At 38.4% G+C, this 24632-nt stretch overlaps 2 protein-coding genes and 1 long non-coding RNA gene across 19 annotated transcripts in view; 2 read left to right on the top strand and 1 right to left on the bottom strand.

Moving 5' to 3' along the window:
* PKP4 (plakophilin 4) overlaps positions 1–1273 on the top strand; it is a 91031-nt gene extending 89758 nt beyond the window's left edge. For all 8 annotated transcript variants that reach the window (XM_068686874.1, XM_068686876.1, XM_068686877.1 and 5 more), the window contains one exon: positions 262–1273. In XM_068686874.1, the coding sequence (XP_068542975.1) occupies positions 262–510 (249 nt within the window). In that variant the 3' untranslated portion in view covers positions 511–1273. The remainder of the gene's footprint in view (positions 1–261) is intronic.
* LOC137858736 (uncharacterized) lies at positions 502–24249 on the bottom strand. Of its 9 annotated transcripts, none has more exons than XR_011097966.1 (6): positions 24095–24249; positions 19868–19999; positions 10594–10699; positions 9202–10497; positions 3363–8061; positions 502–3096 (listed from the first exon to the last, which is right to left on the bottom strand). It is a non-coding gene; the product is annotated as an uncharacterized lncRNA (long non-coding RNA). The 9 variants fall into 9 exon arrangements; XR_011097965.1 differs by lacking the exon at positions 502–3096 and having other exon boundaries at positions 3362–3599; positions 4404–4517; positions 24095–24248; XR_011097964.1 differs by lacking the exon at positions 502–3096 and having other exon boundaries at positions 3362–4517; positions 9202–9278; positions 9702–10497; positions 24095–24247.
* Positions 24247–24632, top strand: part of TANC1 (tetratricopeptide repeat, ankyrin repeat and coiled-coil containing 1) — a 114577-nt gene continuing 114191 nt past the window's right edge. For both annotated transcript variants that reach the window (XM_068686859.1, XM_068686858.1), the window contains exon 1: positions 24247–24405. In XM_068686859.1, the coding sequence (XP_068542960.1) occupies positions 24262–24405 (144 nt within the window). In that variant the 5' untranslated portion in view covers positions 24247–24261. The remainder of the gene's footprint in view (positions 24406–24632) is intronic.

The following is a 24632-nucleotide window of genomic DNA, read 5'->3' as shown; positions in this document are numbered from 1 at the left end:
ATGTTCTAAAAATACTACTTTTGGAGAGCTACTAGATTCCTAGTGAGTGCAAGAGGACTTAGAAGTTTTTCCTGCATTAGATTCATTTAAACCTTAGCTACATTTCACGGAGGCTTGAAACCTTTGTTATTGTCATCATTGGTAGAGCTACACTAAACTTTTTGGGGAAAGGTTGTGTATAATGCATGAAATGTTTGAAAACAAATATTTTCTCTGTTAATTAAATTTTGAAAAAATATCTTTCTTCCACTTTGTCAACAGCATCAGCAGTTGTATTACAGTCAAGAAGATACCAACAGAAAAAACTATGATGCATACAGGTTATATTTGCAGTCCCCACATAGCTATGAAGACCCATACTTTGATGATCGAGTTCACTTTCCTGCTGCTTCAGATTATACAACACAATATGGACTGAAATCAACCACAAATTATGTAGACTTTTATTCCACCAGACGATCTTCTTATAGAGCAGAACAGTACCCAGGTTCACCTGATTCCTGGGTGTAGCATCAAAGGAAGAAAACAGTGTATTTCTCATCTTGCTTGAGAAGAAATGGAATTGCCTCATTTGTTGCTTTGGTAATGAAATGTGAAAGTGAAATAAAAGAAGGAACAAGGAAGTGTTTTGGTTTTGGAGATTTTTTGTTTTGTTTTGTTTTTTGTTTTGGTTTTTTGAGTGATGAATTGTCAGGAAGAAAAACTGGAAGGGATGGATTTTTTTGCTCTGTTTAGATGTTAGGTATAATTACTTGTAGTTCCTGTAGTCTGGTGAGGGTGTGGGCGAAGTGATGAAAGGTTTGAGAATTGAGTAAAATGAATTTGGAAAGTGCGTAGGTCAGAGCAAATTAAAGCTGATTTTTTTTTATGTGAATAAAAGTCTTGTTCTGATAGTTTGTACAGAAAAAATAAAACGGATGCCCTTGTTTTATTGCTATTACTAAATGTCAAGATTGTATGCTATTACGTTGTGTAAATTTCTTTCATTGGTGTAAATATGAAAATGCCATGTTGGTTTAAAGTGCCATCCATTTGTAATGCAGTGTGTCATTTTAAAAGGAATTTGAAACATCATGCACAAAAAGAAAATCCAAGAAAATGTTATAAATTAAAAAAAAAAAACTTTTTAAAATTAATAGTGTAATTTTGAAGCACAAAGTCTAGTTCAGTATATCTACACCTCTCCCATTCCTTGCCTATTTCATAAAAAACTTCACTGCCATTTTCTATGCACATGGAAGAACAATAAATATGGAAGTCTCATCCATGGAAAGTTGTTCCCTGTTCTTTTTATTATTATTTTCTCTGTGTGGTATTCAAAAACAAATACCATGAATGTGAAGTCTGATCATATGTTTTAAGCAGGTTAAACATATCAAAACCACTTTGGCCATTCAACAGTGCATATATTACAAACTTGTCAGTCTGGCATACCAAGGTGTGAAACTATGTACTTCCCTTTATTCCCTAGACTAGGATTTTTTTTTTTACTTTAGATGCAGGTAATCAAGATATTTCAGAACTTTATCATGTTTTCTTCCCACCACTTCTCTATTCCTCCCCTTCCTTCCCCTTAAAAAAATATCTTCTTGCTTTCAGAGAACGTGTAGTCTCCACGAAGGCTAAATTCTCCTTGGATTTATTTATAATTCAAATACTTGATTATTTTAAGTAACTACATCATGTACTTTCCTCATGCTGCAGAATCTCTTAACTTCATAGTGTTCATAATTATTGTTCCCCATCATTGCAATTTTCTTCACTTTCTAATATTTGCAAATATCCTGATTGCATCAATGAAATGATAAAAGGTAAGCAGAACTGTTCCAAGTTTAGATAACGAGGCAATTTTTCCATACTTGGTTGGGCTACCTCTGCCTCCTGATTGTACAATGGGTAAGAAGTTAAGGGGTAAACAGCCCAGTGAAAGCAACAAGTTATATCTTAACTTTGTACACAGCTATGACATTTCCCAATGATTGCAGTGCGATGTGTTGTTGAGGGTTGGTGCTGTGCAGATTGTGCCCATTCTTTCCTAGTAGACTCATTTTTTTTTTCCTGTTAAGGTAGAAAATAGTTTCTATTTACTTCAGCTTGAGATTGGCCAAATTGTTCTTACAAGAAGCACTGATCTCACATCAGGTTTTAACTACCTTCAGAGTCATGTACAAGCTTTGCTACACAGATTAATGCAGATCAGCGTTGATTACCTGGTATGCCTATTACCTACTAAAGGTGAGCCAAGTATACTTGGTTGGTATTTCCTTGTCCCAGGAAAATTTAAATTAGCTGTAGACGATACAGTAGAGACTGACAGGATCCATAGTCTGTTGTATATATAGAAAATACATAGCCTGTATTTTCTTTGAATCCGCTAATACCTCTCAAAAAAAAACAGATAATCAATGCAATATAGCAAATAGCTCTATGAAGGAATGATTTTTGAGGTTGTTCAATCAAGATCAAAAGCAACAAGACTTGGGACATCTGTTTCATCACATTCATTTTCTTTTGTTTTTACTAGTCTTACTTGTTTATATATTTTTACGCATTACATCTTGGTGCTATACTCATTAAAATTATTAGGTTGGTTAATTTCTCTTTACATGCAGTTTCAGACAATGTGCAAAAGTGGAGAAAAACGGGGCACAGTTTAATTTCATTGTTCATTTTCACAGTGGAGTGGTCTGTTGCAAAATGTCAGGAGCATAAATATAAGGCAATTTTTTTTTAAATCCACTGTATTCACAATTTTGCATTCAGATTGATAAGCCAGTGAGGAAGATAAAAGATTGTTTAACTTTCAAAAAGTCCATGTCTTAAGACAGGGTAATGCTGATTTGGAAGTTAAATAGTAATAGCACCCTGGAAAATGTACTTCTCTATTTCCATAATTAATCTGCAAATGGACTGAAAGAACAAGAACTGAACTGTATCAGAAGCAGGGAGTTAAATAGTTTAATATTAGAACAGATTGAGAAGATGTACAGTGAGACTCAACAGCAGCCTTATGCTTTTTCTCTTAGGTAAATAGCTCCCACGGAGGGCAATGAAAAGCAGCACTGACCTCAGGGAGGCCGTTATACTCACTGAATGCTGGAGAAAAATAGGAAACAAAGGCTTAAATTAACATCTCTGTAATTCCCTATCTTGGATGGGGGAGGAGGGGAGAAGTGTCACAAAATAGGATTAATTTCCTTTTAATGCATAACAGAATTAGGATTATTGTTTAAGTGGCCTCAAAACATAAAAATAAAAATCCAGACCCTGATCTTTACTCCTGCCTGCCTAAGAAGTGTCCTCTGTGAACAACATAGGAAATGTAAGTTATACGTGAGTGCAGAATGCTCAGCTACCAGTACCTGGAGTTTTAGTGAATCAATATGATCCCCTTTCCTCAGAGGCTGCATCTGACCTTTTGACCGCAGGCATTCGCTCTGGTCAGCTGGGATCTTGGCTGTGAGCCACTTCTGCCTGACCGGGGTGTCACTGCTGCACAGAGTCCCCTGCAGCTCAGCTTGCATGTAAGTGCTACAGTCTTGCAGTGCCTTCTAAAATTTCTCCTACATGCTCAGACAGATGCATGTTTTGGCAACATCCTAAGAGAAAAACAGAGCAACTCCACTTACCATAGCACACAGATTTAGGATAGCTCCTAAAACATTAATTCAAGAAACATGCGTACAGCTATTGCAAGAACACCTGGCTGTGGCCTGACAACATCAGAACAACCTAATGAGTACATGTGAACTGCCAAGTGAAATGAAACATTTATTTGCCATACCCACATTACTTTACGGGGTAGCCAAAGAAGAGAGACATGGATGAGCCTGAAAGGAGCAGAGATGAGCTAGGCAAAAAAAAATGTTTGCCTGAAGGGAAGACCATAAACATTCTAGAAAAAGAAAAAAAGAAAAAAAAAAAAAAAAAGGGTCTTCAGACTATCAGTGCTGACAGACACTTGTTTAGTTGAAGAGAAGACATCCAATGATAGTACTCATTTGTACATTTTGTGTTTGAGTTTTCGTAAGACTAATAAAAGGTGACAATGTGAACATCAATTTAATTAAAAAAAAAAGCAAAAACCTGGGTTTGTGGCCATGGGTAAATTAGGGCAGCTGTGAACAATAATAAATAAAGGGATGAGAAAGAAAGCTGTCATCCTGAGAACACTGGAGACCCGACATCTCTCATAGGTAGCACTGGGCAGAGAACCTTGAGGAAGCTTTCCACGGCTGCACAAAGCGACACGAGGCTGGTGCTAGGAGGGGCTGGCCAGGGCCAGGGGAAATGCTCTTTACCAACACCCAGCCCATGATGCCTGGGAGAGGCACACAGAGACCACGACAAGAAACATGTAACCCTTATAAAGGTTTGCCACAAAATCATTTATATATAGATACCCCATAGCTGTTAATTTGTATCTTCTGTGAGGAAAGGCTTCATTTCTGGCTTCACCACTTCTTTTACTCCATCAGTCCTTGGAACTGGATGATTATTGAAGCGCGGCTGCACTGCTGCTTTGAGCAATGTTACTTCGAACTGATCAGCACCTGGGGAGGAGCCTTTCCACCATTCAGATTTAAAAAGACACTAGTCTTCATCAACAAGTAAATGGCCCTTTTTGGCAAAGCAGAGCTTGAAAATAACTAGCATTGAGCCAATGCTGTGCCTGACTGCCTTCCGAGCAAACCTTGTCCTCTGCAGGCTGTGATCAAGCTGAATGCCAGCACAAAGACGGTGGCACTAGGCATGGGCAGACTTCCAGAAGTCTCAGATCTACAGGACTATAAACAGGCTAAGAGGAGAAACTGTTATGTTGCAGTTGTGCAGCAGTTGTGCTGTGTTATACCCTGTAGCACTAATTCAACAAATTAAGAATTAGAACTTGGTTAGGCCAACTACTAAAATTAGGTACTCAAACTTTTACATTGTAATGTGGTCTCTATTACAGAGATCATGGGGGAAAAAAGGAAAAGCAGGAATTTTAAAGATGATCTGAGGTAACTAGGAGAACGTATGACACCTTTTGAGGTTCATGGAGATTGCTGACAGGAATAGCAATATTTTTTTCCTGTGCCTTTTTTCAGACACAAGTAGCTTCAGGTTGCTGGGATTTGAGAATGGAAAAACTGACTGCCATTTATGTGTAGAATAAAACTTTTTTTTTCTTTTTTCTTTGTTTTTTTTGGCGAGTGTGGCATTCATGGGTAGCAATCATGATGTCTTGAAAAATATGTTAGCTACATAAGCTAATTTCTAAAAAGTTTTAAGTTTTTTTTTTTTTTTTTAAATGTGTACAATGACTCATTTATTCAGTCTTCTGCTGTTTGGATAGTTCATTCTACATTTCATAGCTCATTCTACATTCTACAGAAGCAGTCTTCTTGTCTGTTTATTCAGTGTACTTCCTGATTAAATGTTCATAACCTTGTGAAAAAGTTGATGATGGCTGGGTGAATTTAACAAGTCATCCAGAGTCAACCATATTTCTACATTAGACTGCCCAATGTGCATTTAAAAGAATTTGATGTTTCACTGAGTCAAACCAGGTTATATTATTATTAATAATTTGGAGATTAGAGAGTTCAAGTAAAAAGTTATATTCCTGTGTGATTCTGTTAGTAATTTGAAACTTGCCAATTTCAGCTGATGACCATGGAAATATTTTTTTCTAAACTAAATCCATCTCCCTTTCGTCCCTGAAGTGATCTGATTTTTTAAATAAATTTTTCCAAATCTTAAAAAAAAAAAAAAAAAAAAAAAAGCTTGTCATTTGTTACAAATTAAATCATTGGTTCTGAGTTCAGTCCCTGGTAATCTCATTTTTTGCTTTAGACATTTACAGGTTTAAATCAGCAGCACCTAATCATTTATGCTTCAGGAAAACTGGAATTATAGGAAGTATGAACATGAGTACAGCTGTGTTGAACTACCACATAAGGTGCACAAGTTTAATATCAACCATGAGCTTTCCATTCCTCAAGCTCGTGAACAACTCAAAGGTAATATAGACATAGGTATTTCCCCACCAAAGAATTTAGACTCCCTAGACCTAATATTTCTAATATTTCTTCAACTCACACTTTTAAACAGAGACCAAGTGAAGCTGAGCACCCCTTCTGCAGGCATCACTGCTACTACTAAAGCCCAGTGCCTTGCTCCAGACAAAAGGCACATTCCTTCCCCAGGCTCCTTCCAGCTGCTGCCAAAAAGACAGCAGCAAGCAGGGCCTGAGCATATTTGACATACTCCTCAGACTGGTCCACAGGACAACCTCTCTTCATCTCTGCTTGGGTAATTATTTACTGCCACGCTAAGGGAATGTAGAAGAGAGCCATGCAACTGATCCCTTCAGCCACTAAACAACAAAACACACAGCAATTTAGCAGAGTTCTAAAAACAGCACCAGGGATCCATAACATCTTAAAGCATTTGTCTGCAGATGGGACTGTTGCCAGCATGGTCAAACTTACATCGCATGCTTGTATGGTGAGCATGATCATAGTTAGCCTTTATTGATTATGACTTTTAGCAAGCTTATTAGTGATGTTCCCAGGTTGTTACTGTAATGTGACAGCCATTCATGTTTTACATGGACAGTTTAAAAAAAAATAAAAAAGCTCACAGCAGAGCTTTGATTTGTGGTCATCCAAAGCAGCTTAGTGCAAATTAACATTAGCTCCTCTTATATATATTCTTTTCCTAGATTGTTACTCTAGGTCCTGAGGTGTTCTGCTTTAATCATATGGATTAAACATTTTTACATCTGTTTTTATCATGTGCTACTACATTACATTAAGAAAATCCATTAAAATAGGCCTCTTTTGTCTGAAGACTATGCAGTTAAGTCTGTATGTCTCATCAACACCTTTGTGCATTCTGTCATTAACCTTCAGGAGGGAAGATGATAAAGAAAATGAGTTTGCTAGAGCTTAGATTAATGACCTAACGTGAAATACAGAGTTACTAGAGATCATGAAAGCTTAAAAACATCAAGAGAATGAAAACAAATCTTCTGAGATTCTTACTGAGATTTATCTTTTTATGTAGGACACATTAAATTTAGTCATTAAGCAGATTAAGAATAATTATTGAAATTCCCAGTATGTAGTGGTCATTATGATAAGTATCTTTAAGTTTGATATAAATCACTTTCTCATTTGCTTCCTTTATTTTCATCGTTACCATTCACAAAGCTTTTTGTTGTTGTTTTTTTTTTTTTTTTTTTGTATTTTAAGAAAATATCAGAGCAGCAATCATATTTATCGCCTTTATGAAAAAATGTAATATAAACACAACCCAAATCCCTCCATGGAAGGAGATCTGTCTAGCTCCTAAGGCATATGTGTTTTACAAATTTTATGTTGGGATATTTATTTTATCAATGCATTTTTCTCCTCTTCTTATTTTAGTTTGATCATCAGACTATATTTTCAAGTGTTTTTCCTCTGATTAATAAATAGCACAGGGATTGAAAATAAAGGGTTGTGTCAAATGGGCTGTGAACTTCTGGACTTGGTTACATAAAATTATCTCCTGTGGGACAAAGTCAAATTAAGGGAAGAAACCAAACTAAATCTACTGTTTCTGTACTGGTCAAAAGACTGTCAAAAAATTATTTTGTCTTTGTTGTTTTTTGTTGTTGTTGTTGTTTTGTTTATTTGTTTTGTTTTTAAAGCAAAGTAGTCAGTGTGTTCTGAATATTTTTACAGGTACAATTAATAACCTGTTTTTAATATGACAAAAATATGCAGCAGTGATTATTTGTTTTAAGCTAAATTAAAATTTGGCCATGCCTTTCCCCATAGGAGCTGAAATATTATAGAAAAGGATACGGTTAGCACAGCATGATCAATAAACATGCATCTTCACTAATTCAATGTGCCAGTTACAATCTAAGGAGGAGGAAAGGGACGTGCAGTTTGAGGAGTACATGGCAAAACAAAATGTGGGTTCTTTTGAACTGCATGGAAAACATACCCATTCTTCATCTTTTCAGACAGAAAAAGCTTATCTCCACAGCAGCTGTAAAGAGCATTGGAATACAGCTTCCTGTTTCTGCATAAGGACCAGCAAATACCTCATTTTCAAGCAGATAAAAAGAGGAAGAGGGATTGTGCATAAGCCTTAAAGTACTATTTGTTCCAGTATAACACCAAGGCTAGCGTTCAGGGACTACTGCATACAGATAGCATTCACATACTTCTAGAAAACTCTCCTTCCATTGGAACCAGCCTAGTTGTGTCAGTTTTGAGCAACAACTGCAGGCTTCAAACCAAGGCTGATTCATTCAAACTGCCAATTTTCATTTATAAAGAACCTTTCTAAACACAGGCAGCAAACAAAGAATATACAAACACAGACGGCTCACTGCTTTTCCCATTTCTGTTTTCTCGTAGAGACAGAATCAGCTCTCACCAGGCAGATGTCATGGCTTTCTAGCATCCACATATCAGTCCTTGAAGCCAGGAATTCTCTCATCAAAGCCATATGTTCTTCATTTCCTATTTTTTGACTGTCTTCCTACCCCAAATTTTCCCTACCATTGTGCTTATACGTTCCTAATATATCACACTTAAAACCAAAAGAAAACAAATTGTATCTTGACAAATAAATAGCGCATAAAATACTAAGCACAGCCAGCTTCTGTGTGCTCCACTCCACCCACAGAGCTATGATTACGATTTTACATGCAGGATTGAAGAACTGTTGAGAAACAACACAAACTACTATTTTCCTCATGCAGTAAGTGACCTCTTAAAGAGAACTCGTTGTTAACCAAAGCACTTGGAGACTAAACCTTTCAATGTATGCCCCTTTTTCTACACTCAGAATATCAGAAAATGTATGCTCTTTCCATTGCCCAATTTAGCAAAAAAAAAAAAAAAAAAGAAGCAAGGCCACAGCATAATTTAATTTCAGGATAACTATGATTTTCCCACTTTAAAAATGTCCACATTCCAGGTTAATGAAAGGACTTGTCTGGTCTGAAATTTCTTCTCGATCCATCAACTGTCTTGTATTTACACCCCAAAACAGTAATCAGATAATTAAACATGATTTACAGCCAATGGGTTCTCCATACTGATTCATACCTGAGCTTGTAAATGATAAACCACACTGGCTTTCTTTTTCACTAAAGCTGAGATACCTGCTTTCTTATTTTTAAAGTGCAAATGCTTTTTATGATTAACTTACATTCTTTCCAGCTCTTCTTGGGCAGCATCCTTTTCCTCTGGCTAAAAGGAACAGTGCATCAGTAGACTTCTGGTCTCCTGTTGAGAAAAGACAAACTATCCACTCTAAAGCACAACCACTCTAAAGAAAAGTGACCGTGCTCAGCGGGATTCCAACACTCTTGCATGCCCTACAACTGGCAGGCAAGTTATGATGAGTTTTGTAAAGTTGATGTTTGCATGTCTTTGTATAACCAGCAGCATCTCGAACAACTCAATTAGCAAGACTCGTATGAATGCTTGCTCTTGTCCCTATGCAATTCTTTACAGACATCCATGGTGTTGTCTAAGAAGAAAGGGCTTCAGTGAGCTCAAAACCAATGACATGCTGCTTCAGGAAAGAATGTCTTCAAAGCGACTTACAAGCAAAGTCACTGTGCTGTATTTTTCTCTAACAAACTAAGCCAGATGAGATAGTCACAGCACCACACCCCCAGGTGCTGGCTGGCCAAGCCCACTCACCAATGCAAAGTTTGTTCAGCTGAACTTGTTGCTCTCGTGGCAGTAGTTCCCAGTACCCAGCGAGCATAACCATAGCCATGTCACAGCTGCTGATGCTGCGTACCCTCATGCACCTCCACTGAGCCAGGGCAGCTTGACAGGAACTGCTGGGGCAGCCCTCATAGCCATACCAGTCGCCAGAAGATGAGACTGCCAAAATTCCTTCAGTTCACATGGGATAAACTCCTCCCATTTTGCCAAGCAGACTGCAGAAAGGGAGACTTGAAATGGCTGGGTGTTGTGAGCCTAGACCTACAGCAAGAGGTCTGATGCCTTGTAGGCCAACTTTTTCAAAGGAATCAGTTGCAGAGGCCTCAGGCCCTGCTCTGAGTACTGAGCGATGTTAACCACCTATTACAACCATTTTCTGTGAAGCATTTTCCAAAGCTAGAACACAATGTGCCTACAATATGTATGGCATTATGGAGCCTGTAACACCTGACCATAATATTATTCAATTTATTTTCTGTCACATTGCCAGGAGAAGATGTCAGTGGCAGAGCGGTCTTCACGAAACTCAGCCATGAACTTGCAGGAAATTCTAAACTGGAGCATGCTGCTGGCTGAATTCTCTGAGCACCCTGCTGTTAGCTGAGGATTTGAATAGTGTCAGAGTCTGGATCCAAAACTCGAGGTTTTATAAGATTTGCACTTCTGATCATCGAGGCAGATTTGAAATTGATTTGTCAGTCACTGAATCTAGGAAATGCAAGACAGAAAAACGTCCAAAGGTTCAATTTCTTTCCCAGCCAAGCCCCTAAAATATGAAAGTGTAGTATAAGGCTGGAGTATATAAAACACTGTTTGCAGTGTGATACTGCTTCTTGTTAAGGAGAAGACCTTGAGCTTTTACCTTAGGCAAGACTAGATCAGGAGTAAGGCAATGTTCAGAGCATTCCTGCAGAGGATATGGAGAAACATCTCTTCACACACATTGCGGAGGTGGGAGGAGTCATAGTCTGCAAAGAAAAATGGAAATCAGCAGCAAGATCCTTCATTTGCTTACAATTACCATCACAGAGGTATGTTTTACAATTTGTTTCTTCATCCAAGGATGCCATTATGTTATTAGAGATTTGAAATACCTTATATTTAGATGAATACAACCTACAGAGCATTCATCAATTTTAAATGTACACAGTTTCAAAAATATTAAGTTTACTTTTTGCTCTTATTAGGTGTTCCAGGGTATCAAAATAAATAAATAAATAAATATGTGTACTTAGCTTTCTTTATGGCATTTTAATTAACAGGAGGATTGATAATTATACCATAATTAGACTTGCTCATGCAATCATCCTAGCTATGCTATTTTCATAAAACCTAATCAGATGTGTTTAAAACTGGAACATTCTAGAGGACGTTCAGATTAACCCAGAAAAACAATTCTGATAAGCTTTTGTGAATATGATGTCGGACAATCAAATCTATCATCAATTATATAGCTTCCCACACCAAACATCTAATCTGAAAACATACTGGGGAAAAAAAAAAAAAAAAAAAAGACTTGCAAAATAATTAGCAAAACTGACAGACGTAATACAGTGATACACAGACATAGATCAGGTACTGTACAAACAGCTTGATCCATTAAGCCCCTCCTCAAGTCTGTGTGGGACTGTGTCTGCACAAACCTGGTACAAGTTTCAGTAAAATATCCGGAATAGATTATTGCTTAGGGTAAATGTGACTTTCAAAAGCCTGTCTCCTCAATTTTGTGAATAAAACAGGGAGACCTCCAAGACTTGTCTACTTTAATTTCAATCTGCCGTAAGCATGATTTCATTTATTTAAGCATTTTAAAATAGTCAGTGCCTAAACAAAGCACTCGCAGTGTTGCAGCTCTAAGACTTTCTATCAGACATTTCAGCAGCTAGAGTCTTTATAAAACCTGTAAACCACCTATAGATTAAGTGCTGAAACACAAGAAACTGAAACACAGTCATACTTTATTTTTCCCTTAACTTTGTATGTTACCGAGGAAGGTGCTTGAAGGAAAATAATTAATTCAATCTTTCTAACTTCTGCATATGTTTAGTAAGTTTACTCAAAAAGTAACTCAATGCTTTGTGAGGTTTTAGCATAATTCAATATGATTATTTTACCCCCTCTTACTGAACAGTTACATGCTTTGTATAGCTTTCTGGTAAGAATTAAAAAAAAAAAAAAAAAAAGCTGAAAAACTACATGCTTTCATTCTTCAGTGTCTTAAAGCACTCTCAAGGCTCATGTTTTCCCACGCAATGACTTACATCTGGGCTGAGACCAAATTCAGAGTCCCAGTATGGATACAGCACTTTCTAAAAAGATACTGGGCATATGAAATCAGAAAACCCTCCTATACCAGCAAACTCAACTAGAATGCTTTACTTAATAAAATGCAGCGAGTGATATCAGTCAGTCTCATATGTAAGTAAGTGTGGTGTTTGACATGTTATTTCTGTACCACGCCCTCCACTTAAATGCGAATTCTACAATAGAGCCTATTGCAGTAAATAAGCTTCATCTGCTGCTTAAATCAAGTTTTAATATTAATTGTTTTGATATTAAAATGAAAATTAGGAAAGGCCTATTCATTATAATATACTATCACTCCTCTGTACACAAATGTATGTCAGGTATCCCTCTAGATCAGAGAACAGCAGGCTCTGCTGAATCAAATTTATATAAAACTAAATTCAAATGAAGGAAGCCATAAAATAAAACCTATGGAAAAGCATTATGTGTTACATAATCCAACCTAACACAACCTTCCAGAATTTGTCTTCCTATTACTATGTTGGTCAAACCTGGGTCTCATTTGTACTAGTCATAATAATCTTTCAAGGGCAGAAAGGTAAAATCGTAGAATCACAGAGCAGTTGGGGTCAGAAGGGACCTCAAACCCACCCAGCCCACCGCTGCCATGGGCAGGGATCCCTCCCACCAGCCCACACAGCCCAAAGCACCACCCAGCCTGGCCTTGGGCACTGCCAGGGATGGGGCAGCCTCAACTTCTCTGGGCAGCCTGGGCCAGTGCCTCACCACCCTCTGAGTGAAGAATTTCTTCCTAACATTTAATCTAAATTTCACCTCTTTTAGTTTAAAACTGTTCCCCTTGTCCTATTATTAGGATATTCATTTTCAAAATGAAAATAGCCAAAGCATAAGCACCGAAAAGTAAGCAAGAGTCAGAAAGGTAACATGCAAGATTGAGGATCTCAGACTGAAATAAAAAACTCTTCTAATGTGAGCAAGTCACAAGACTGTTACTTAGATGCATCCTTCAGGCCCTTGTCATCTTACCTTGTCATCTACCTGTACAAAAACACCCCCCACAGTGGTAGGTGTGTGTGGAAAAGTTGCCTTGTTTCTTGGACAAAATAGGGTCACAAAGGTCAGTGGAGAGCTGCAAAATGTGGAATTTCAGATCAGATCAGCACCATCATGCTAGAATAATTACAGTTCATGAGAGAAGGAAAAAGCATTTTGGACAACTGCATTCAGTTCAGACTAGTCCTTAACTTACATTGATTTCACTTATCTCATGATATTAGTATGTTGCGACTTTCGCTCAGGAAAGTAATTATCTGGCTGGAGGAGATTACAGAATACAGAATACGCAGACTAACACACTTACATTGGACTGTAGTATGTGTCTTACACTAAAGGAAGGAGCAGCAAAACAGGTTACAGTTGTGTAGGTAATTTGTATTGCACATCAATCTGTCTCCTCATATGTGCAACTGGAAACGCTGTAATGACAAAATGCTTTTATAAAACACCAATTATGAACTCAGGGACACCAGTTTGGGAGCTATACCTTTAACCCACTTTGATTCTTGTTAAATACGTAGCTTTTATAGTATGGAACTCAGTGCAGGCTGTTCTAAAATACAATGCCAGTAAGAATAGCAAGAAGCTGTTCAGTATATCTCAAGTGACATGCTGGCTCATGCAGCCTAACAGTTAAGACAACAGTTTCCCTTGTCTGTGGAACCTCTCCATTTAAAAATAAATAAATAAATAAATAAATAGAGCAAAGTTGAAAGAGAAAGTTGAGGAATTTGTTACATCTGTAAGCAAGCTCTAGAAGGGGCTGTGAGGACAAGGAAAAGTATCAGAAGAGGAATGCTTTGTGGAGTTTGATAAAGAGAATGCAATGGCTTCTTTAGGATACCATCATGTGTAACTGCCCACTCCATTGCTGAACATGGGCATTCATACACAATGCTAAGGTTTTGGTTCTCTTTATAAGTTCAAAGCATTTCTTTTTGCTCAAAGTGCATAAAGAGATAACTTGTCTCGTATGCATTATTTGAAGATCCGGGGAGTGCTGCCACAGAGCCAGGGCAGGCAGGCTAACATGGACAGATGGAATTTCAGGTGCTGATCACTCACTCCCCTTCTGAACAGCGGCCAGGAAAAGCGCACACCAAGGCAGCGTTTACTGGGAAGGTATGCTGCTAAATTACAAAAATAGAAAGAAAGCTCTTGCTGCTGTGGTTAGTCTAGGGAATAAAAGTAGTTATAAAAGAATGCAATGGGTGTGGCAGTAGCTAATAACAAGCCGGGTCACAAAGCTGTCTGGTACAGATGCCTGTAGGCAGTTTGCACAAGGAGCACTTACCCACCACAGGAAGAAATGAAGTTTAACCGCTCATGACACAAGACATCAACAGTGCTGTAAAAAGCAAAGCAGGCACTGCCCTTGAGAGAGTAGGGCAGTAATGCTTCCACAGACATCCCAAAGGCAGGACAAGTGTGTAAAGTCAGCCAGTGCCCTGGTCTTAGCCATGAAGGTGACCACTCCATGAAAGAGTCCAAGGGCAGACCAATAATTGCAGGCACTCCATAGCCTTACTACTTCAGGGCACCCTAAATACTGGTAAACATCTTTAAACATACCATTTCTATTTCATGTTAAATGTCTCCTTGTGGTCTGTTCAACTTTATATGCATTACATGAAAAAGAATAGTTCAAGCAGCAGGATACTTAGTGAGATAATTTCTAGCTAGTTCTTTAAGGTATATGTAGATTCTTTTTTCTTGACTAGGAGGAGTATGAAATGAATTATATCCAAGTGCATCAGCACAAAGCAATTACACATTATGAGAAGACATTGATCTGCATTAGGACTAAATGCAAAAGACCTCCTGCTAATTACAAAGACTCATAATCAAGTCACAGCACTGAATCACAGTTCATTGACTATGTCCTAAAATTATTCAAATAGTTAAGTAAATCCAGAATCAGCTGGTGCTTCCCCAGATTGACCAGAGAGGTACAGGAAACTGAGATCATATCACCTGAAATGCTGACTGTTGACAATTTTCCCTCTGCATAAAAAATCAGTCCTAATATATGAGTGCATAATATGGGAACAAAATATATATTACTCCAGCCTGGCTGTAAATTCCCCAGCACTGCTATTGATCCAGATCCTATTTAAAGCTGCTACTCATTCAGAGAGGTTACTAAGATGTTGTGGAATAGATTTATCTAATTCCAAATATTGTACACAATTATAATCCCAAACAGTGAAACAGGGATAAGGCCATTCACTGACTGTCGAAAAGGCGTTTATTTTGAACCTGTCTAGCTTGCTGACATTGTTATACATTCAGACAAAGGTAACTAAGAAAGAAAATCTTTTGCATTTCATTGGTATGCTAACCTGTAGAGTCCTCTGCTCATGGCTGACATAGGAAGGCCTACAAAGGAAATTCCTTTATAACCCAACTGCAATATCCATCCTGTTCACCAGTTATGAAGTTTGACAATGAAGCTTGTAAAAAAGACTAAGAAAAGCCACTCTCAGATGTTCTTTTTCAAACTTTTCCCACATAACAAGTAAACTTCTGAGACCATTTGCTTGAACAAGATTGAAAATGACACACATTTGAGAACATACCTTAAACCTAAGAAGGTAGTTCAGCAGAGCCTACTGACTTAACTAATTGCTTGAAAATGTACGTCACTCTGAAAATGCCGTCTCCATGTATTATTTTGCAGACTAGGCTGCCATGCATTTTCCTTTGCATCAGTGATTACCTTCCTAATCTAAGTGGTTTTAAAATAACGTGCAAGATACAGTGGCAGCTAATGATCATGAGCATAAAAGCTGTTTGGACCAATGTTTCAGAAGTTGTTGTGCAAAGAGCCATAGGGACAAACATATTAAGATGAAGATTTCTCTGTAAGCAAGCAGCATGAAACTTCCCTAGTGATGCACAGGGGTCTAAGCTGTGTACTTTGGAAAGCCTCTCTGTTACAAGGTATGAAGAGCTGGGAAAGCTCTTTTCAGCTTGCCGGCTCTCTTGGTCCTACAAATGCTAAAATCCTCTACTTCTTGACCACCACCTAGCGGTAGCTTGTCTATACATAGTTACATCTATGAGCTTGTGATACACTTTTTTTTCCCCACCAATATAGAACAAAAAAATCCTTTCCTGCACTTTCCAAGCAACATGTAAACAAGACCACAAGAAAGATGTGCTTTCCCAAGACTTCCACAGCCTGCAACCCAACCTATTTACAGATTCCACATGACTAGGCCTATACGCATTACTGCTGCATACATGCTGATCCAATTCGACAGTCTGATGGGGAAAAGAGAAGGGTCCCTTCATCTCTGCTTCCTCCTCCTTGCCTTCCGAGTGACTGGCACCTCAGCAGATATACACAACAAGCCACTCTGTACAACAGTGCCTTTGAAAAAGCTAATGGGGTAGCAACTAGAGGAAGACTTGAAATTTACTTGTCCTCAACCTTGACCCATTCACTCAAATGACCCAAGACTGTAGTCTAACTCACAAGGTGAATGTCCCCATAATAATCATATGGTTATACTGAAACTAATTCTGATTCTTCAACTTTAGCACTGTTGAATAACTTTTATGACATTCTGTGAAGACTATCAATCATAACGTTTTCTTTTTGTTAAACTTCTATTTTTATTCCTCTGTGTATGTACAGCAATCACATTTCAATGCCATACTACTACAATGTTACCCCTGCTATAAACTACAACCATCCAAACCTGAGCAGGGGCAATTCACAATTCTCTCCCTCCATTTTCCAACTTATTAATGTCCTTCCAAGGATTATCACATAATCACTACTGTTTCAGAAAGTTGCTCTTCCAGCAGCAATTCCTGGAGAATTTGAATCAGTTTCATACCCCCCATGAAAAAGGTACATTTGTTGTTGAGGCTGGGTTGGGTATGAAGTCACATCTGGTAAAGGATTACCATCCAATTGCCGAATATCACGTGCCCTCTAGTGGCTTGTCCTCTAACACTTGCGTTCTTTTTGTGCACTTACTCAAAGTAGGTATGAAGACAAGTCATTTGCAGCTGCCTAGCTCCAAGGAGCTCAGTGTCACTTGGCACATAAACCAATAACGATATTAAAAATATTTTGCTTTGCTTTCATTACCTACCATTAAACTCTGTTTTCAAGGACAAAGGCCCAAAGCCATGATCAAGGGCAACAAAATACAGGGAATTCTCATGTTTGGCCTTTAAGAACCATGCCTGTATCTAAGGAAAGAAGAGTTACAAATATGATATGTCAGAAATAGTGAAGTCTGCAAGGGATCTCATACTGCTCAGTGTGTTGCAATTGAATTACTAGAACTGATTCACTTTTTCTTTCACCCAATGATATATATATATATGTATGTGTGTGTATGTATAGACAAGGATATTTAGGTGGATAAATCACATGATGACAAAGTTTAATCTTTCCAGTCATTCTGCCAGCAACGTTATTTTATAACCAAAAACTACCCAGAAAGACATACCTTCTCCTTAATGATATTACCCTCCCCTGTCCAGCACTATTATTCAATGACTGGACACTTTTTCCCCTGTAGTCTATGAAAATCTTGGTATCCAGATACAAATCAGGACCTGAACTTCTCAGATTTCCTAGACCCACTGGGAAGAAACAGGGTAAGCTGTGCAGACATGAAGCCAGACTTCCCACAGATTTTGTAGAAGGCATAATATACGCACATGTGAACAATTACAGCAATATAAAAATCACTGAATATATGGCTGCCTTCAGTAATTGGTCTCTTCTATGCTTCAGACACTTAACAATAACGGTCTTTACAAAACTATTCACCTTTACTCCGAACTAATACAAAGAGACAATACAAACACAGGACAGAGAAAAAAAAATATTTAAAGCAATAAAAAATGTATCACACACCTGCAGCAGAATCATTTTTGTTTCTGTCATGTTCTTCTAGCATCTAAAATAGCTACACTGACTCAATTGAAAAATGTACTACCTATCTGTGACTGTGACTGAGCTTAAGAAAACAGAAATAATAATAATAAAAAAAAAAAAAAAACAGAAATAAAAAAAAGGAGAAGAAGAGTTATGAATAAAACCCATGATACATCAGAAGATATTCCATATGCCTATATGCTGAAGTGTCTGTTTTAGACCTGGTCTATGCCTGGTGTATAATTTTGCTAGCATCTATTAGCTAGATTATATCAAGTAATCAGACTGTCCACTTGGAAAGACGTTGATTCCTGATTCTGCCAAGTAATTTTGTGAGACTTAGCAATCAGGTAGTAACTTGCTTGTGGAGTGCATGTTCTGAAAGAGAAATTGTCACGAAACATGAAAGAGCTCCAAAGCACTGAAAGCACTGCTCAAAGACAATTCCTATAACTCTTGTCCCTTTACCACAATCTCAATTCTGTGTCTTCCCTTAGGCATGCCTCCATTCTAAATTAAAAAACAAACACACACACACACACAAAATAACACCACCAACAAAACAACAAGAACTTTCTAAAAATATGTATAACCACTACAACATAAATTCCATTCCTAATTACTACCACTAAAATAATCTATCCTCAGTATCAGCTAAATATCTCTGAAGCCTCATATCTTTGTGATCAGGACTTCAGTGGAGATAGGACTGAGAATGGCAGGAAGAGATTTCAGCTGCACTATCCTGTGGTCACATTCATTCCTCCCACATAGACAAAAAAGTATAATGATCTCCAACAAAATATCAAAAGGAAATAAAGGAAAGTGTTAAATAAAACCAAATTTACATATCCACGCTGATGTTGTGTTATTTTAATAGTGCTGAGTGTTACTTTTCAAGAACAAAGTTTTCAGACAAGCATTATGCAGGTACGATTCCCATTCACAGCAGCTTCTGGTTTAAACATATAACAAGAGATGGAGATAGTGTAAACATCAGAAATAAATAAAAAGAAAGTGAGTGGAAGAAAAACAGAAAAAAAAATGGTGAATCATACCTAGTATCATAAGAAGTCTATGACATCAACTTAATATTTCTTGTTTAAACCAAGTTCCAAAGATTTTCACCAAAAAATAAAAATAAAAAATCTGGAATGACGTACAATAGCACTAAACTTTTGTAGTATTAGTGCTTTAGGCAACACACCAAATCCATATTACATGATTGCCTTATCTGATAAGTTATGCACCAGCTCCTCTCCAAACTATCTGGTAAAAAACATTTTCTTTTACGCTGGATATATCCTCTGATTAACCCTCATTAGCAGGTTGTACAACATCGCTTTCATTTTTGGACTCATGATTCCCCATTATGTGACTAATACAGCCTGGGTCAATGGTTCAATTTGCCCCTGTGGGTTTAGCACTAAAAGCATAGACTCATGCCAGATGACCCACGGTCTGGATGTCAAGGGCATGAAGGGGTTGTCTATGAGACAACGCTCTGAAAAGCCAAGTTTAAATATCCAAACCAACAGATCCAAACCTAAACCTGTTCGGAATTGCCTTCTTTTAATCAGTTTTATAGCGTTTGAGGAAGATTATCACAGGAAGCATGGATGAGAACTGTAAGGTTCTTATGCCTTACTGGAAATATTGTTTTGGCTTTAACTCAAGCTGTGAAGGACTTGTATTTTGTATTGAACTGTGCTCATAGACAAGGGATGGAGATGGTTACCTCAGTAACACTGCTATCTATCATTTTAAGCAGAAGCATGAAACCAGTGTGTATCATTATTAGGTGTCATGGTATCCAAAGAATCCAAATGATTCAACTGTCAAAATCCAAGTCTGAATTGCGGGGACTGAGGGAACACTATAATGGAGAAAAGAGTTTGACACTGACCTGCATGCAAGCTGCAGCAAGGTAAGCAGGCGCACATGGATTTTCCAGATTCTTCTGCTCTCCTTGCATTATTTATTTCAATTTTCGCATGGTTGATTTTCTTCTTTATTTTGCTAGCAGATTCAGCAGCACCTGGGAGAAATTCATTTTCCTATGTGAATTCTGAGTTCACTCCTCCAAAAGTAAAAGTAGGCTGCCTCAGCACATTAAAACAACTGCTATTTACAAAAAGTACCCACCAGTAGGGGATATGTCTGATCTAAGTAGATAAGCTCTAATGAGACCTTAAATTTGAAATGAAAGCACCGTGGACAGGAATGACTAACACAACTTTCCAAAATATGCCAAGAGAGAAATACACAAGTTCGCAGCTCTTTTACAATGCCTGCCTGAGAACTACACTGCTGTTGGGAGAAGGAATGACATAAGGATTTATTACATTTGCTATTGCATGTGTCAGCTTCCGGGACTGAAACTTATTGACAATATCTAATAGTGATGAGCATGCAAATAGAAAAAAGAAACTTCTGATACTTAACCAGCATAAAGAGTTACTGACTTAGCTTCATTTGTCATTGCTATTAGCAGAATGCAGAGAAAAAAAATGCTGTATTATCTTAAGGATCCGTTCCCAAAACATCTGATTCAGCTCAGATACAAGGAGGGTACCATAGCCAAGCTCATACAAATACACTGAAAAATCAATATGGCTCTGCTGAGGCAGAGTAACATTAATATGAAAATCCTTAATTACTGAACAAATACTTCTGGAAAAGTTTCTTTTGTTATTTCTCCTTCAGATCATCTGAAATAAGTCATTTCTCCAACCAAAAATGTCATCACCCATTTTAAGCTAAATATTTATTGGCAGAGACATGCAGTACTATTGGCTTCAATATTTGCAAGGTAAGATGCTTTTCTAGGGAGGAAATTGCTGCATACCAAAGCTATTTCCTGCCTCATACAGAAACGAATACGTACAGAACTGAAATATCAAATAGACCTGTTTTAGACAGGATGTCCTTTAACTTTTTCAGCTCTAAGAATCCCAGACAACAGTAGTCATCCATCAGGGTTGCTGTCAAGCTATAAATCCATTCTGTTTTCTTATTACATGTTCTCTTCTACTTTCTTTTCTACTTAAATTTTCCCTCCTGATTCCACTTATGTCTTTTTTTTTTTTTTTTACATTCTCACCTTCCTCTTGTTTTTAATTCTTAAAATCTAAGAACAAGACAATCCCCAATAAATCACATAATGAACAGTTTTTTTCTTGTTTGTTTTTAGAATCTCTAAAAGAGCTAGTTTTTGTGACAAAATGTTTTGGCACAGCAGAGCAGAACATGTTTACAGCATATGAGAAAAATCTTTGGCATCACGTGTTATGGTTTCAGCAACTGCATGCAGATAAAATTAACACAGTCTCATCACAAGATACGCAGATTTTGCTCTTACTCAGGCAGGGTTTATACTTATATGGAATATTGCGGCATGATAAAACAGCAAGGGGTGGTAGTACTCTAGTATTGTTTTATATCGTCCTTCTCCAGCCCACAGAGGCACACTGAGTGGAGTAGGACTCACCTTCTACTCCACCTGCCCACCACCTTGTTTAATGCCCAAGGGCCTGAAGGTCCCATTATCTTAATACAAAAGATCACCATCACTGACAGAGTCAAGACAATGACGAAACGCAATGAAGGTGTCTTCATCCACAACACAGTTTACATCATAGATAGTAAACATTAGAAAATAATTCCTTAATGGAATTTTTAATTTTAAATACTGAAAATGAAACCATGAATAAATATATCCCATATAGACAGTTGCAGATTTGGGCATGTCTACTTCCAGCTCTTATATTTCATTGAAAGGTTATTATAATTAGACATTTTTCTTGGGTGATGTTATTACTACAGAAGATATCTTTTTGAACAATGCTAATTCTACATGGGATGAAACAGGATTAACTACCATAACTCTGGGATTATAAAAATCACAGAAAAAAAATCAGAAAATCTTACTGATGGTACGGTTATTTTAGAATTAAGTACTAATCATGCCAACAACATCAAATGGAAGAAGAAAAAAACGTTAATGAATGCTACCTTTGGAACCAGGTCCTTTGCTGTTTTGAGCAAGTGCTTCTCTTCAGCTCTCACAGAGAATTGCAGTAACCATACTGCCTTGATACTGGTCGGAGGCAATAAAAACAGTTTAAGAAACACTCTAGCTTTTCGGATGTCTTCACTGTCAATGACAGTATTTAAGCAGAACACACCATATTCATTAACACTGTAACTAAGTTTTATTATTATTGTTGTTATTATTATTATTATTTAAGAAGGAAAATAAATTACAATAAAATACACATGGAAAATTATCTGAAGTCACGCATGAAACTGATACTTGTGCCATCAGTGCTGGAAAATTCTTAGCCAGAGCCTACCACGACTCATGATGGCTATTTAATATCTTAGGCAATAAAGAAAAATAACAGATGTTTCTTATTAGCTGCAGGTTGGGATGTAGTTTTCAGTGGCATAATATTTTATCACTCATGTTTCCTCCTTGAAAATTCATTTGTTCACGATTAGCACAAAAATCAGTTATTTTATGAAGAGGCTCTGATAATTAAGGGCAAAATTATGGTGCTGCTGAAGACAAAGGAATTGTGGTCAAAGACTTCATTTCGTATGATTTCATATCACGATCTTAAAGCAAGTGATCTTACTTGCTTTAGCACTACAGCTCTTTTTAGTAAAATCATATTTAGGCTTTCAAAAGTGAACTGAGATTTTTTTTTTAGTTGTATAGGCTGATTCTGACCTTATTGGTGGACCAGATGCTTGTCCAGAGAGGTGCTACACAGCGAGGCAGGGCCCCAAAAACAGCTCCCCAGAAAATCAGCCCCTGTTCTCCCACACCAGTGTGGATGAGAGCAACGGGGCTGAAGCTGGATGTTTCTGTGTACACACCAGCTTCAGCAGCTCCACGTTGCATTACAAACTGCTGGAAACAACACTTCCCTTCTCCCTGGTGTTTCCAATCCCAATACACTGCCATAATAGAGAAGATGATGGCTGGATATACTTGCCTGTGACTATCATGTGAACTATTCCAGATAAGAATAATAAAAATAATCTGGATATAGAGCCTACATATGCATTTATTTAATTCTAGCTGCTTTTTTTTTTTTTTTTTTTTTTTTCTCTCAAAATAAGCATGCAGTTCAGCAATGTACTGGCTGGACACATAGCAATATAAAGTCAGTTATGTCCAAAAGATTGCAATTCAAATAGAAAACTAAAATCTAGTCCCTATATTTCTTTGGATAAAGTTTGAATATAGGTCTCCAGATCTTTTTTGATCACACATCCCAATCAGTAAAAACGTTTTGAGCCTGTATCCCTCATGTATATTTATATAAATTATATACATGTTAAATGAAATCATACATATAATAAATAATAAATAAATTATACATGTATACAAATTATATGCGTGTATTGCTATACTAATATATTAAGTGCATTATAAAAGATAAAAGAAATTTTAAAAGGATGAGATGAAGTTTTTTTTCTTAAATAATTTCATTTTATTTATTAGTGGTAGAAAACCCTTGTCTTCTTTCTAAAAATAATGTTTACAACAAAGCAGATAAATTCAATAACAAAAAATATTTTGTTTCAGTACGATTTACGTGATTGAATATGCTTCACTAAACCCTTACTTTACATTCACTTGCATTTACTGGTTTTATTATTTTGAAAATATCTGCTAGGTAGCATAGTTCTGACAGCCACTTGTCTTCACAGAAGATGTCAGCATATTTGGAACAGATCTTTTTGTGAAAGAAATACACATAACTCATCCTAGGGAAGAGTTCAACAACTATGTTAAGAACTTTGCATGAGTTGACCAGCAAACCTATGTGTGGGACAAAAGATATCCCTGGTCACTCACCACATCATTACAAAGTATTAATAATTAATAATTAATAATTAATAATTAATAATTAATACGTTTAATCTTTCAGATGTCTTGTTTAAGCTGGCAAATTTCAACCTTCTTTCCCCAAAGGATTTGGAAAACCTGTTGACGGGCGTCGCTGCCTAAATTCGGAGCGGAGGATCAGCCACAGGGGCTGACAGCGCAGGGAGCCGGGACACCAGCCGGGACACCGGCCTGCCCCTGCCGCTGCCCCTGCCGCTGCCCCTCCCGTACCTCACGTCCTTCCCGTAGCCGCTGCCTCCCTCTCCGGACGTCCCCGGGCCGCAGCCTCGCACTCCGACCGCCTCTTTCCCCGCGCCTTCCCCCGCCGCTGCGGGCCGTTACGCTGACAGACCCGGGCGGGCCCCGCCGCGCCCCGCCCCGCCCCGCCCCGCCGCCTCATGGGCACCGCCTCCGGCCGGCCCAGCCCCGCTCCGCCTCACGGGCCCGCGCGAGGCCGCTCCCCGCTGCCGCTCCCCGCCCGGCGATGGTGCGCACGGGGCGCCTCGCGCCCTGCCCGACGGCGGCCCGGCGGCCTCCTGCAGGTAGGGGCCGGGGCTCCCCCTCCCCTCTCCCTGCCGCCGCCGCTCCCCCGCCCCGCGCCTGCCTCGTGGCGGCGGCTCCGCGGGGTCTCCGCCGGTCCGGCCGCGGGCGCCGGCGCAACCGGTGGTCTGCGCCCCCTGGGGCGCCCGGGGCCGGAGGGGCTGCGGGGCGGCACCGGCAGCGCGGAGCCGGGGGGTGCCCAGCGGCCGGGGCAGCCCCGCCCTGCCCT

This window comes from Anas acuta, chromosome 6 (assembly GCF_963932015.1).
Source record: "Anas acuta chromosome 6, bAnaAcu1.1, whole genome shotgun sequence".
Classification (NCBI taxonomy): Eukaryota; Metazoa; Chordata; class Aves; order Anseriformes; family Anatidae; genus Anas; species Anas acuta.
This window is presented reverse-complemented; position numbering and strand designations above follow the sequence as displayed.